The following is a 15000-nucleotide window of genomic DNA, read 5'->3' as shown; positions in this document are numbered from 1 at the left end:
TCCTATTAACTCGGGCACCGTGTCACAGAACGATGTCCAACGAAGGAAACTCTCCTGATAGAGAGGACAGCCCGCACTCGTCCCCCACTGATTTGATGACTTTAGCTAGGCAACACTTCCGCAACAGGTAAGCCTTCGTAGTCTCTTCTTCTTTGTTGTTTTCTCAATTCACTTTATGAAACTACTTATAACAAAAAGAAAAATAATTCCTTTACTGTCAGTTCAAGAATGACCATGCAGAATAATTCCCAAGGGTGTGAGGATCCCATTTCTCGTACCTCCATCCTTCTACCTCTCAATCTCTTCAAACAGATATTATACGCATTGCTTTGATCCAACATTATTCTGGCATTTGAGATAAGAGGTATTACACACGGCCAGTTTAGATGTCCTCCCAGTAAAGTTTTTCAACCAGTTTTCCTCCTCAGTCACTGAGTATTCCTTGTACATTAGTCTGTGGAGTAATGATCATGGTTATACTGCACTAGGAAATACTCCTAAACAAACATTAACGGTAGATTTTAATGTAAATTGTACTCAATTTTCCTTTTGTGGCTTTTCCTTATCTTTATTTGGGGACGTCGTTCCTTGTTAGCCCCACCCACCTCTCTCTCTCTCTCTCTCTCTCTCTCTCTCTCTCTCTCTCTCTCTCTCTCTCTCTCTGAACTTTTTTTTTATGCATTTCTTCCACCTCTTCCTTAATTTGTCCCTCTTCCTTCTTCCACCTGCGTTTAGACCATTTCACCGCCTATGCTCCGATCTCTTGAAGTGTTTTTTTTTTTTTTTTTTTTACGTAGGGAAGAGGGCCAGCCAAGGGCAAAAAAAAAGAAAGTTAGAAAAAAGCCCACTTGAGCGCTGGCTCTCTAAAGAATATAAAAAGTGCCAAAACCGTCAGCCAGAATTAGGGGAGCAAATGCCTCGATACCTCCTTCTTAAAAGAAGATAAGTTGTAGGAATTCAGAAATACAGATGCAGGGAGGTAGTTCCAGAGTTTACCAGTGAAAGGAATGAATGATTGAGCGTACTGGTTAACTCTTGCATTAGGGTGTTGGACAGAATAGGGATGAGAGAAAGAAGAAAGCCTTGTGTAGCGTGGCCGCAGGAGGAGGGGAGGCATGCAGTTAGCAAGATCAGTAGAACAGTTACCATGAAAATAGCGATAAAATATAGAAAGGGATGCAACATTTCGGCGGTGAGAAAGAGACTGAAGACAGTTAGTCAGAGGAGGGGAGTTGATGAGACGAAGAGCTTTCGATTCCACCCTATCAAGCAAAGCTGTGTGACTGGAAACCCCCCAAACATGCGAAGAGTACTCCATACAGGGACGGAAAAGGCCCTTATACAGAGTAAGCAGTTGGAGGAGCGAGAAAAACTGGTACATTCTCATCTGTTTCTCCTTTTCCCATGTCGTGTTATCTCAGGTGACTCTCGGTTCTCACAGTTCCTCGCTGATGTAAAGATATGTTCCTTATAGATGCAATAACTTTTTTTTTTATGTCCTGGGCTATAGCGCCTGTAGGTAACTTGAAGAGTATTGAAAGCGCTGTTAGGCTTCCACCCATTAGTATCGCAGGCAATTTTATTTATAGTGGTTCCCATATTATGACCTATATCATCACCAAAGGTCATCTTTGATGTAACCACCTAGAACCTGGGTATCATGGTGACATATAAGTAATTTTAAACCACTCGACAAATGGCAAAGTATCAAGGCGATACATGGTGGGATTCGAACCTATACGTGGACATCTGCCCGATCCCATGCTCACCACCTTATCCACTCATGCAACTGAAAGGTCAAGAGTTCTCTAGACAGTAAAGCAGTTTGATATCATTTGAGATCTTCACGAGTTTTGTTTACATTTTACAGGTATATAATTTGTTATTTTATAGCTTTTCCTTATCTATGCATAATAATCAATCAATTCTTCAAGATCAAAACATGTTAATCTAATTTGTATTTTGGGGAAATAATTTTTGCTTAACATTTTTTTCTTTTTATCTTTCTTTCGAGAGTAAACTATTTTCTATAGATTTTTAAGACCAGTAAGTATTTTACTTCCCTTTTGTCGTGTAGTGAATCTTTACTTTTCATTACATTCAAATATTCGTTACACTGAACACTCTACTATTTTACTGCCAGGGTTGTATTTCTGGTAACATTCATTATGTAAAACTCTGGTTTGCATGGACAGAGTAAGGAGAGGATAAAAGACTGATTTTGTAATTTTTTGGCTACCAGCATATTTACAAAGCCTTGGTACAAAAGCAAATATCAGAAAAGTCGCAAGTAATTATGGGGAAAAGGTTATAGACAACTTTATATTTATCATCACTGGAAAAAAAAAAAACTCCTACGATCCTTTTCGTTCCTATCACCGCTAGTCTGTTCTCACGCACACACACACACACACACACACACACACACACACTCTCTCTCTCTCTCTCTCTCTCTCTCTCTCTCTCTCTCTCTCTCTTTTAAATCAAAGCAACACACAACATACAACAATAAATATCAACTTTTTTTTTATACCATATGGGCTTTTCATGGGAATTAGTGGGCTAAAGGGGATACTTTTTGGGGTACCTCCTATTTCAAAGCCCATCCACTAAAAAACCGTTGCCCCGAGTGAGGAAGCCCAACCTACACTCGGACCATAGACAGGATTCGAACCCGTGCGCTTGGAGACCCCTTAGACCCCAAAGCGCGCATGGTTCCACTTTACCTCTCTCTCTCTCTCTCTCTCTCTCTCTCTCTCTCTCTCTCTCTCTCTCTCTCACTTCGGCTGTATTTTCAGACTTTTTGTCTCATATTTAACGCGCCAGTGTCTGAAAATATAGATAGTTCTTATTTATGGTAATGAAATTGGAACATTTAATTGACATTTTATTCATTATAGGACTATACTATTACTGAACAATATACCATAAGTCATCACTGATCTTTTGATAAAAAGAAGAAACGATATGTGAGAAAGAAAACTAAATCTTAAACTAGAAACTAGATTAAACATCATGAATGGGAGAACTATTACAACTCTACCACTTACGATATCAAATGTAAGTTGTAACAGACATGCTGCCCGACATTAAAGTAAGAGTTTACAGAATAGCTATAAGCATCATATCGATTGTATCTCTACTTTCTTCCTCATCATGAACTTTTACATTCTCTCAAGTATAAGCCACAAGAAAACATCTAGTGAAGAAACGAAGCTTGAAACTTTTAGGTTTTTACAAGACTTGTAACGATTAGGTATGTGTGTCTGCAAGGGGAGATAACCGACACACACACACACACACACACACACACACACACACACACACACACACACACACACACACACACACACACACACACACACACACACAGTTGAAACAAAACTCTGTTCGACAGTCATGGATTTTACTGTAAAGGATAATTGCTTGTTTCCTCTCTCTCTCTCTCTCTCTCTCTCTCTCTCTCTCTCTCTCTCTCTCTCTCTCTCTCTCTCTTTGCATAGCACAACAATTGTTCTTATGACTGTGGCGTCTTAGTCCAAAGGCTTCCATTTCCCTGTATGTGAGACTAGCGGCGGACAATCACTCTGCTTCTCCCGGTCCGCCGTATTTGTCGCGCGTGTTGGCAGATAAAGCGTGTTGTTGAGAGTTGTCGGTGAACTGTTTGGCGAAGGTTGTGTGACCGTGCGATAAAGGACGGACTGAAGTAGATAGTGCTAGACGTAATGGTATTATAGAGTGTGTGGTACTGAAAGGAAAATCATAGGATTTTTTTTTTTTTTTTTTTAGGAAGATTATCAGTCGGTGATATACCTAAGCAATACAAAAGAATGAAAAGATTAACGATTTTACTACTGCTACAGTCGTTTTGTACTATTAACAACACTATAAGATATTGTATTAGGAAAGCTGTCAGTCAATGATGTACTTGCGAAATAAATAACTAAATACTTTTATACAAACTAGTAATCGTAATTACTATCACTACGTAAATATAAAAAAAAAAGAAATGGCTAAAACGTTGGAAATACGTGAAACCTTTTATTCTGCCGGCAGCAAATACATATACTTGAATAAGAATTAAGATATAGAGTAGGAAACAGAAAAAATTATATCAGGAAAAAAAAGTTTACGAAATAGTACACATAACTAACAAAGGGAGTGGCAATACGATTTAAGATATATATATATATATATATATATATATATATATATATATATATATATATATATATATATATATATATATATATATATATATATATATATATATATATATATATATATATATATATATATATATATATATATATATATATATATATATATATATATATATATATATATATATATATATATATATATATATATATATATATATATATATATATATATATATATATATATATATATATATATATATATATATATATATATATATATATATATATATATATATATATATATATATATATATATATATATATATATATATATATATATATATATATATATATATATATATATATATATATATATATATATATATATATATATATATATATATATATATATATATATATATATATATATATATATATATATATATATATATATATATATATATATATATATATATATATATATATATATATATATATATATATATATATATATATATATAATATATATATACACCGAAGCACCGAAGCAGGAAGAGTATGTACTGCACATCATCACAGTAGGAGGATGAACGCACCAATCCTCTCACTTACTTCCTGCTAGTGAGGACATTTTTCGTGCATGCTGGCTCTCTACTGACTTCTATACTCTTCCTTCTCTCTTCATATCGCTCCTTACTTACCGATCCTTACGCTGACCCCCTACATAATTATCATCTCATGGGGCAAACTAATTAGCCTGTTATGAGGCCTATATATACAAACGTCAGTGTGTTGCAACAGTAGTTGACAAACACATAGGCAGAAAGTCATCAAAGAGATAAGATAAGAAAAGAGAAAAGTATATCGTTGCTGATATAATTAGACTAGATTGATAGATAGGTGGATAGCTAGCTAGCTATATATATATATATATATATATATATATATATATATATATATATATATATATATATATATATATATATATATATATATATATATATATATATATATATATATATATATATATATATATATATATATATATATATATATATATATATATATATATATATATATATATATATATATATATATATATATATATATATATATATATATATATATATATATATATATATATATATATATATATATATATATATATATATATATATATATATATATATATATATATATATATATATATATATATATATATATATATATATATATATATATATATATATATATATATATATATATATATATATATATATATATATATATATATATATATATATATATATATATATATATATATATATATATATATATATATATATAGAGAGAGAGAGAGAGAGAGAGAGAGAGAGAGAGAGAGAGAGAGAGAGAGAGAGAGAGAGAGAGAGAGAGAGAGAGAGAGAGAGAGAGAGAGAGAGAGAGAGAGCTTCCCTTATTTACTGTTCTTATGTTTTACTACTACTACTACTACTACTACTACTACTACTACTACTACTACAACCACTACTACTACTACTACTACTACTACTACTACTACTACTACTACTACTACTACTACTACTACTACTACTACTACTACTACTACTACTACTACTACTACTACTACTACTACAACTACCACTCTTGCCGTCTATTTCCTCACTCTCCGCCAAGCACATGGTCATTGGCAGAGTATAATTTTTTTTATCTTTTCCCACTGGTACGTTTACCTTTATCCACCTTTCAACTTCACCCCTGAATGCTATCCTCACGTCATAATCTTCCCCTCTTCCCCATCTCTCTCTCTCTCTCTCTCTCTCTCTCTCTCTCTCTCTCTCTCTCTCTCTCTCTCTCTCTCTCTCTGAAGGTCGACATGGGCGTAATACAGGTAGGGCGTGTTGCTCCATTACAAAATTCTCGCCTCTACCAAGTGTCCAGTGCTTGACCGACGGGCCGAGCATGAGGGAGCGGGAACGGGAGTGGTGATGTCCTAATCAGTGTCTGGCTCATGTCCTTCCTTCCTTCCCTTGTCACGGTTCTTCCCCTCCTCCTCCTCTTCCTCCTCCTCCTCCTCCTCCTGCCCTTCCCCGTAGCCCCTTCCTTCCCCGAGAGTCACTTCCTGGGGAGGGCTGTGTCGACTTTGACGTGTGAAGCAGTGGTATTTCTTAGTATCTCTCCCCTTTTCCTCACTTGTCACAACAAATTACTATTACTTCCCGTTCCTAGATCAAGCATGGAGAGAAAGGTCTTCTCATCACTCACTTGTCACACGGCTTGCTCAAGAGTGGACCCGCGTGTCACTGGAACCGATATAAAGGCCTATGAATGTAGCTTGAAGGAGCCAAGTTTCTTTCAATGCACTTCCTCATTGTGTTTCGGTTTTAAGTGTTCCGTGGTTTAATAAGCTTGGTATGAGACCCTACTACCGCCCCCACGCCACCGGTCTAAACCAGCATCATTTACATTATAGTATTGGGACTTCCCAGCTTTTTGTATCTGGTATAAGCTTATCTGTGTTAACCTCCGGGCGGAACGTTCTCGACTCCCGGACTACCAGGAGGCACGTGTATCAACTCACTCTGGCACGATGGACTTTTTTTTTCACATTTTTTTCTTTTTCTCTTTTTCTTTAGCGTAGTACATGAGACCGGGTTTGCATGCTGGTAAAACAAATTTGTTGCTCTTATGAGTAAGTCAAAATATTATACTGTGCATATATCCATGTCTTCTCTACTATTGTTTGTCCATAATGTTCTCCCCTTCCCTCTTTTGTATTATTTTTTCTTCTGTCTTTGATAAACTGTTGAATTGTTAATCTGGTATGTTCTTTACCAGGATACAGAGTTTAAAGGAACTGAAGGAAATCTAGCTCCTGTAATCTTAATCATCTTATCCGAGACTAAAATACTGGAAAAAGGACTTGCTTTCACAAGGCAATTAAAATTTTCAGTTTCGTTAAAGAAAAAAACCCAAAAAGATGGAGTTAAGAATTAAGTGCCGTGATAAGATGGAGGGCGGGATGGATATGGGATGTATTTTTAGTAACAATGTCACCTAGAGATGGTAAAAGGATGGTGGAAGGCATGTCCTGCGAGGTCCCGACACTGTCCTGCCACCACCACCACCACGGCGCCCAGTGCATCCTTCCTTCGCCCACACCGCTGATGCCAGGGTTCGTTGCATCACTCGTCATCGTACTCGAATTCAACTCTCTACAGCCATATAAAGATAATCGAGAGACATTGTTCCCCTCCTTCTCTCTCTCTCTCTCTCTCTCTCTCTCTCTCTCTCTCTCTCTCTCTCTCTCTCTCTCTCTCTCTCTCTCTCTCTCTCTCTGATTCAGCTAAAGGAAGGCTGCTGGCGAAGAAAACTGTTTCACACAAGTAGTAAGCTAGTCTCATTTCTTTTCTTCCTCTCTTCTTCCTCCACTCTCTTTATCAGTGAAGACAAAAGCCCTCGTCCTCACACGCCCAGAGACTCTGACTGTCCTTTCTTTCCCCTCCGCCCTGGCACACCACTTCCTGGAGAGCGTGAGTAAGACGCCACGTCATGCGCTGGTTACACAATTGCTAAGGCAGCTGGACCTCCACCACTGCCACTGACCACTATCACCTTTACCTTCACTATATATATCCCTGAGCTCATCAATTATGAAAACAAGGAAATGTTATACTCTCCTTAGCCCTACTTTAAACGCTATGTAGCCCAGGCAGCACAGAACTTGTCTCTTTATTATTTCAAAACATGAAAAATATGAAAAAAATACAGATATTTGAAAAAAATCAGAATTTTTGAGATTTGAGTAACTTTCCAGCAATGTAAAATGATGCACGCGCGTTTCCCTCCTTAGTCCCGCCCCGTCTGTCAGACTCCACCTCTCGCAATCCGGCCCCGCCCACTTGCTGCCCATCTGGTGCTCTAAGATGCTGGGTGCTTGCGTGAAGCATGATGTATACGATCGGGGAATTCCGTGTCTTTGGTGTAATATTTAACATAAAACTTGCCTTTATAGTGACTCAAGGAAAAGCCAGCCTGTTTTCGAGAAAGCCATTGGGGGCGAGGCTTTGTGGACGTGCTGGCCAAGGCGACTGGCAATGCGCAGCTCATGCTTGCCTAGATTGTGAAACGAAGGGCATTGGAACTATTCTCGAAGTGTTGCTTGTTAAAAGAAGACTTTTTAATACTATAGATGAAGAGTAAAATAAAAAATGTAAACTTACTGGGAGTGGCGTGTATACAGTCCGTACCATGATGGTCTTGGTTTTATGTGTTACTTGGAATGTTACTAGGAAAAGAAACCTTGTGCATCACTTCCTATAATAGCGAAAACTCTGATCATAATAACGATACATTTGTCCTCCTAGGCGATGACTAACGAGACTCGAGTTTTTTTCAGCTCCCTTAGTTTGAAAATGAATAATGATTAGGAGAACGTTATCTGCAGCATGTGTTTATGGAAGATCAGTGAAGTCAAGACACGGTGGGTTTCCCTGAGTCGGTCGGGTTTATCTTGCGTCAGAGACAGCAGCGGCGGCACACATCCTGCATGAAGGGGTCGCCGCGCCTGGTGCACCGCCACACCAACCAGCCCGCACCTCAATACCTCACCGGAAACTGTTGTATGCTCTTGTCCTGAGGCACGGAGCCGCTGCCCTCCTCTTATCTCTTCCCGGCCCATCTGTGCCTCCTCGCTCGACTTTCTTTCTCTCTCTTCGTATTCTTCTTTCGTGTCAAGCGTGTCCTCCCTTTCCTCACCGTGCTACTTTAAATAATCTAGTTGGCCGGTGAGTAGAGTAAAGATAATAGTTTCAATAAAAAGAGCAGAATATAAAAGAAAAATAGGATAATAAATAAACAGGACATGTTGGATTGATGCCGAAGCATCTCTCTCTCTCTCTCTCTCTCTCTCTCTCTCTCTCTCTCTCTCTCTCTCTCTCTCTCTCTCTCTCTCCTCTGACTACACGGCGTAGATGAAGGGAGCACCGCCCCCCACACACACACACACCATTTCTTTACATACAATGGAAAAAGTTTAAAGTTTTCCTCATTTGCTGTGACCTTTTCTTCAGAGAGAGAGAGAGAGAGAGAGAGAGAGAGGAAGACGGGGAGACATGAAAAGAGGACGAACGAACATACAGTTTCTCTTCTTCCTGAAACTACAGCAGTATCTTCACCATCGTGCACGACAGAATGACGTCAAACCTTCCATAACGCGCACCTAACACTAAGTTCGTCAGTTATTGATGGCCCGTCCGTATTCAGAAACACTTTGCTCTCTCTCCATGACAATAATTTGAAGTGCCACAAAAAATATCAACCGGCTTCTCGAGTGTTTTTCCTATTGAAATATAAAAGTATCATTATTCAGTCACTAGAAACACAAAAAATCACAAAAGTTACGTCAAGTTTGAACGTAATGGAGATGCGGCGCAAAGGTGTTTCAAGATACGATTCATTATCATGCGTGCAAGTTGGTGGTCTATTCATACTAGTCTTTTCCTAATAACACCAGTCGCTACACAAGAATCACGAAATTATTTTGAGTAACACGTAACTGGACGGGCTCACAGTAGCAGAGGTTCATATGGCCACCAAAAAACTCGAGCGGGCGGATGCCTTTGGTGGAAATGGAAATGTTATGTAGACTTCGCAGAATTCTTGCTGGCGTCCTGGTGTCCCTGCGCTGTGTGTATGACTGGACGCCTGCTGCCCTGTTGGTGTACTAGGAAAAGAAGGAGCCGAAAGGTGATGATGAAGGTGGTAGTAGTAGTAGTAGTAGTAGTAGTAGTAGTAGTAGTAGTAGTAGTAGTAGTAGTAGCAGTAGTAGTAGTAGTAGTAGTAGTAGTAGTAGTAGTAGTAGTAGTAGTAGTAGTAGTAGTAGTAGTAGTAGAGTAGTAGTAGTAGTAGTAGTAGTAGTAGTAGTAGTAGTAGTAGTAATAGCAGCAGTAACAGTAGAATTATTACATACATACTATTTTCTTTGTTGTTTCTGCTGTTGTTGCTGCTGCTCCTACTGCTATTGTTGATGCTGCTATACTGTTGTTGTTGCTGCTGCTGTTACTGCTACCACCACCACCACCACCACTACTACTACTACTAATACTATTGGTGCTACTACTACTACTACTACTACTGTAGTATTATTGCTTTTACCATTACTATTACTATTACTACTATTACTACTATCAACCCCGACATCATCACTACCACAATCACAACTATTGCTATTACTTCTGTTACTACAAACCGAAACCTGAGACAACAATGTTCGAGCCCAGCGACTGTCCTCAGCCTCAAAAGTTGTAAAATAACTCAAACTTGTTCTGGATCCAAGTGGCAGTTCCTGTGGTGTTGGTTTCCGGAGATTCCCGGGCTGACCTCGTTCCCCTTCAGTACGCATTAACAAAGACATCACAGCTTTCCTGGTCTCTCTATGTGAAGAAATACATATGTTGGACGAAGCTCGTACGCTCTCCTCAGGTGCTTATGTTGGTATCGTAATGAGGATGCACAGCATCCTACAACGGGTGATTAAAGGAAGCCTTATCTTTTGCTTCTGTCGGTTTTTTTATTGTAAAGCATGAAGATCAACAACTTTACAATGTAACATAAGTTGGTGAGGATGAAAGTAAGGTGCTTTCTTTTTTTCTCCCTTTCTCTCTTTTGATCTTTTTTGTCTCCGGTAAGCACGAGTCTTAATCCCCAATAAATAAGAATGTCTCTCTCGTATGTGATCAGAACCTGCTTGTATTCCTTCGGTAAGGAAAGCCCATGTAGGCGTGGTAGACAAAGTACCCGGAGTTCTTTCAGTATGCATGAGCTTCACGACACATTAAGCCCCATATTCAGAAAACTTTGCTCTCTCTCTTTAATATTATTTGCAAAGGCCACAAAGATGATTAGCCTGATTCTCAAAAGTATTTATCTTGTTAATAAAGTAGAAACTTGTAAAAATACTCTTAAAACTCTTTCAGAATATGGACTTCAATCATATTGGTTTTGCGACTCTAAACACTAGTGAAATAATGACAGTCTTAATTCTCCTTAGCTTTTAGTCCTCGTTTGAGATGGTTTATGTAAACAGAAAGATAGATAAATAGATAGATAAATAGAGATATAGATAGATAGATGGATGGATAGATAGATAGATAGATAGATAGATAGATAGATATATAGACAGACAGACAGACAGAGAGAGAGAGAGAGAGAGAGAGAGCTATGAGCAGTTCCTTCCATACTCACTTAACGTTACGCACTTCGCTGCCTTTCGTTCCTTTACATTTTGGGAGGTATGCATCGCTCGTCACACGCGACGCACCCAGTAAAGAACTGAAATACAGCTTGAGGTACCTCAACACATGCAAAGGGAAGCATCAAAACTGTACTGTCGTTTACAATTTCCTGGACTCATGCATTGTTATTAAAATCGGATTAACTCATCCATTTGTTAAAGTAATGGGACACTATAATATATATATATATATATATATATATATATATATATATATATATATATATATATATATATATATATATATATATATATATATATATATATATATATATATATATATATATATATATATATATATATATATATAAAGGACATGATTTGCTCCAACCATCTTTTATTTACTCATTTATTCACTTATTTATTTCTTTAGTTAGGTTTAGTAAGAAAGACGAAGTTAGTGTTGTATTAATTAAGTGGCTCATAACAAGAAGTGAATGAAGGAAACCGTCGGTGCTTTTCAAAGTAGGAGTGATACTTATCTTTCCTGTTTTTGTTTTCTTTAGTTTTTTCTTCCTTTATATTTTTCCGAGTTGCTTCTGACGTAGTCATGATGTTCTTTTCTTTCTTTCTTTACGTTGGCTATCTTTATCATGAGTTTTCTTTCCTTATATGTAGTTCTCTCTCTCTCTCTCTCTCTCTCTCTCTCTCTCTCTCTCTCTCTCTCTCTCTCTCTCTCTCTGGTTAGCCCTTCTCTTTTACCTCCTCCTTCTTCGTTACGACCGTCCATAACTCCCTCACCAATGCACTCAGATGGACCACACCACCGTCCAGGGACAGCGAGGGCGACGAGGAGTACCAGCTGCGGTGGGAGGGTCACGGGAGCCAGCTGACCAACATGGTGACTAGCCTGGAGGATAACCAGGCCTCCTCCGACGTGACGGTGGTGACCAAGGGCGCGTCAATTCCCTCCCACAGGCTGGTGCTCGCCGCGGCCAGCCCTTTCTTCTGCCAGATTCTGCAGGTGCGTGCGCAGTTATGTGTGTGTGTGTGTGTGTGTGTGTATTTCACTGTTTCACTGTTTGTTTGATCTGCTGCAGTCTCTGACGAGACAGCCAGACGTTACCCTACGGAACGAGTTCAGAGCTCATTTCCGATCTTCGGATAGGTCTGAGACCAGGCACACACCACACACCGGGACAACAAAGTCACAACTCCTCGATTTACATCCCGTACCTACTCACTGCTAGGTGAACAGCGGCTACACGTGAAAGGAGACACACCCAAATATCTCCACCCGGCCGGGGAATCGAACCCCGGTCCTCTGGCTTGTGAAGCCAGCGCTCTAACCACTGAGCTACCGTGTGTGTGTGTGTGTGTGTGTGTGTGTGTGTGTGTGTGTGTGTGAAGAGAGAGAGAGAGAGAGAGAGAGAGAGAGAGAGAGAGAGAGAGAGAGAGCTAGTGCTGTGAAGTGAAGTCCAGTGATGTGAGGTGTCACAACAATATACTAACGTGAAAAAGACGTTTAGAATAGTTCCTTGCCAACACAAGGAGCTTTATGTCTAAATCTCTATCTACACCTGATATATTGTAAAATAATATGATGTATATAAGTGTAAGATGATGTTTAAATAAAAGAGAGAGAGAGAGAGAGAGAGAGAGAGAGAGAGAGAGAGAGAGAGAGAGAGAGAGAGAGAAAGAGAGAGCTGTCAACACTCGATGTTTCTAAGATCATCCCTTTATCTGAACCATAAGAGAGAGAAAAGAAAGAAAGAGAGAGAGAGAGAGAGAGAGAGAGAGAGAGAGAGAGAGTGTGTGTGTGTGTGTATGTCTTCCAGCTTTCGATAGAGTACTCCTCTGTGTCCAGGAAGCTGGTGATAGATCTGGCGAACACCTGTACTCTTATGCGCGGCGTCAGGAAGACAGGATCAACGGGCTCTGATGCTGATAACGGGCTATTTCCACGGGGTTCGCGGGAGCTCTTACTCTTACCAGCTTATCTCCCTCTGCTACAAAACCTCTGGAACTCTACCGTATTCGTTTTATTCAAACTTATATTTGATATATCGAGAAATCACTATACCCATGTACTGGATTGGTATTCATAATTCGGATTCATATATCACTATCTCTTGCCCAGCTTCACTTGAGAGTAGGAATCATGCAACTATAACTATTTTGTAAAATAATGAGCTCTGTGATCCTTACGATTCTAATTGCTGTATTCTTTCCTCTATAACGTTTGCAAAGGCTCATGAGACAGCAGATATCTTGACATAATAGGATTTCAAACTTTATATCCTGAAGTCTTTCTCATTCTGTGTCACGTCCTCCGCATCGGGAGTCTGACTTGAGTAGAGATGGATAGCTCGAGATGGCAGCACAAGTCACTAGTGTCCTAGATAAGGAGAAGCCGGGCAGGAAGACGAACAGTAACGCCAACAGTGACTCCAGTATTGAAATCCAAAACGTAAAACCTTTAATTATGCGTAGAACAGATTACTGTCACAATGCGTGTTGTGAAAGTTGTAGAGTAGCAGGGAAAATAACTCACAAACTTGGTAAACAGAGAAGTTGGCACAAAGACAGAAAGACGTAAAACAAGCAGAACAGTATATGGAATAAATTGACAGATTGCAAGTGAAGACGTTAACCAGAGTATACAACGGACAGAAAGAAGGAAATAGAGCATGAAGCGCGCTTCTTGAACAGGAAACAGGCAACTCAGCGGAAACCTAACTCTTAAAAACAGGAAATATGAGGCGACATTTTGAAACCAACGAAACTAATGGCGTCTTAGCTTAGAACCCCTTCTCTCTCTCTCTCTCTCTCTCTCTCTCTCTCTCTCTCTCTCTCTCTCTCTCTCTGTTGCAGGCTTTCATTCTATACCAAACAGCATCAATGTTTCCTTCCTTTCCACTGTCAATATCCAGCACGTGTCTTCCACTATCATACGTTCTGACATAAAAATAAATTTAAATTCTTTGCCATCAGCTTTCTTTGGTTAACCTAACTGACGTACCGAGAACATCATTCTTTTATACACCCAGCTGAAAAACAGCAAGACAGGTACCTGTATCAACGCCTCTTCTCAGCCTCCTTCGCCTCTCTCATCTCCTTTTATATGTAATAAATTGCCTCACTAATTCTCGTTACCACTGTCATTAACAATAAATATCCATGTCATCATCTTGTCTTCCCACCAGCCTTCCTTGTCCTCCACAGCCAAACCCATTTACAGCTTTCTATATTCTTCCTTTTTTTACTGCAATCTCTCAAGTAATTATGTATGCTGTGTAAAAAGACAAAACCCCTTATTCTCTCTCTCTCTCTCTCTCTCTCTCTCTCTCTCTCTCTCTCTCTCTCTCTCTCTCTCTCTCTCTCTCTCTCTGTTTTGATTTCTTCACAATCATCTACAGCTTTTTAGGTTCTTTATTTTGTACACACTATAGTTTTTTTTTTTTTCTAAACAGCTCTGCGGTCTATGAAACGAAGATGAAACACTTTCTATTCCTTCTCTCCTGTGTTCTTCAGCATCTCCTCTCCCACAGGATCTGCCCACTACCCAACATCCCGTGATTGTCATCAAGACTGCCGATCCTC

The 15000-nt window shown here is 38.9% G+C and overlaps 1 protein-coding gene across 1 annotated transcript in view; it reads left to right on the top strand.

The window, feature by feature from the left end:
* LOC123516904 (protein bric-a-brac 1-like) overlaps positions 1-15000 on the top strand; it is a 25720-nt gene that overhangs the window by 406 nt on the left and 10314 nt on the right. The window contains exons 1-3 of the mRNA XM_045276662.1: positions 1-127; positions 12211-12421; positions 14949-15000. The exon at positions 1-127 is cut by the window's left edge and continues 406 nt beyond it; the exon at positions 14949-15000 is cut by the window's right edge and continues 80 nt beyond it. Coding sequence (XP_045132597.1) covers positions 1-127; positions 12211-12421; positions 14949-15000 — 390 coding nt within the window. The remainder of the gene's footprint in view (positions 128-12210; positions 12422-14948) is intronic.

This window comes from Portunus trituberculatus, chromosome 41 (genome assembly GCF_017591435.1).
Source record: "Portunus trituberculatus isolate SZX2019 chromosome 41, ASM1759143v1, whole genome shotgun sequence".
Taxonomy (NCBI): domain Eukaryota; kingdom Metazoa; phylum Arthropoda; class Malacostraca; order Decapoda; family Portunidae; genus Portunus; species Portunus trituberculatus.
Note: the sequence above shows the minus strand (reverse complement) of the source record. Positions and strands in the feature narration are given on the sequence as shown.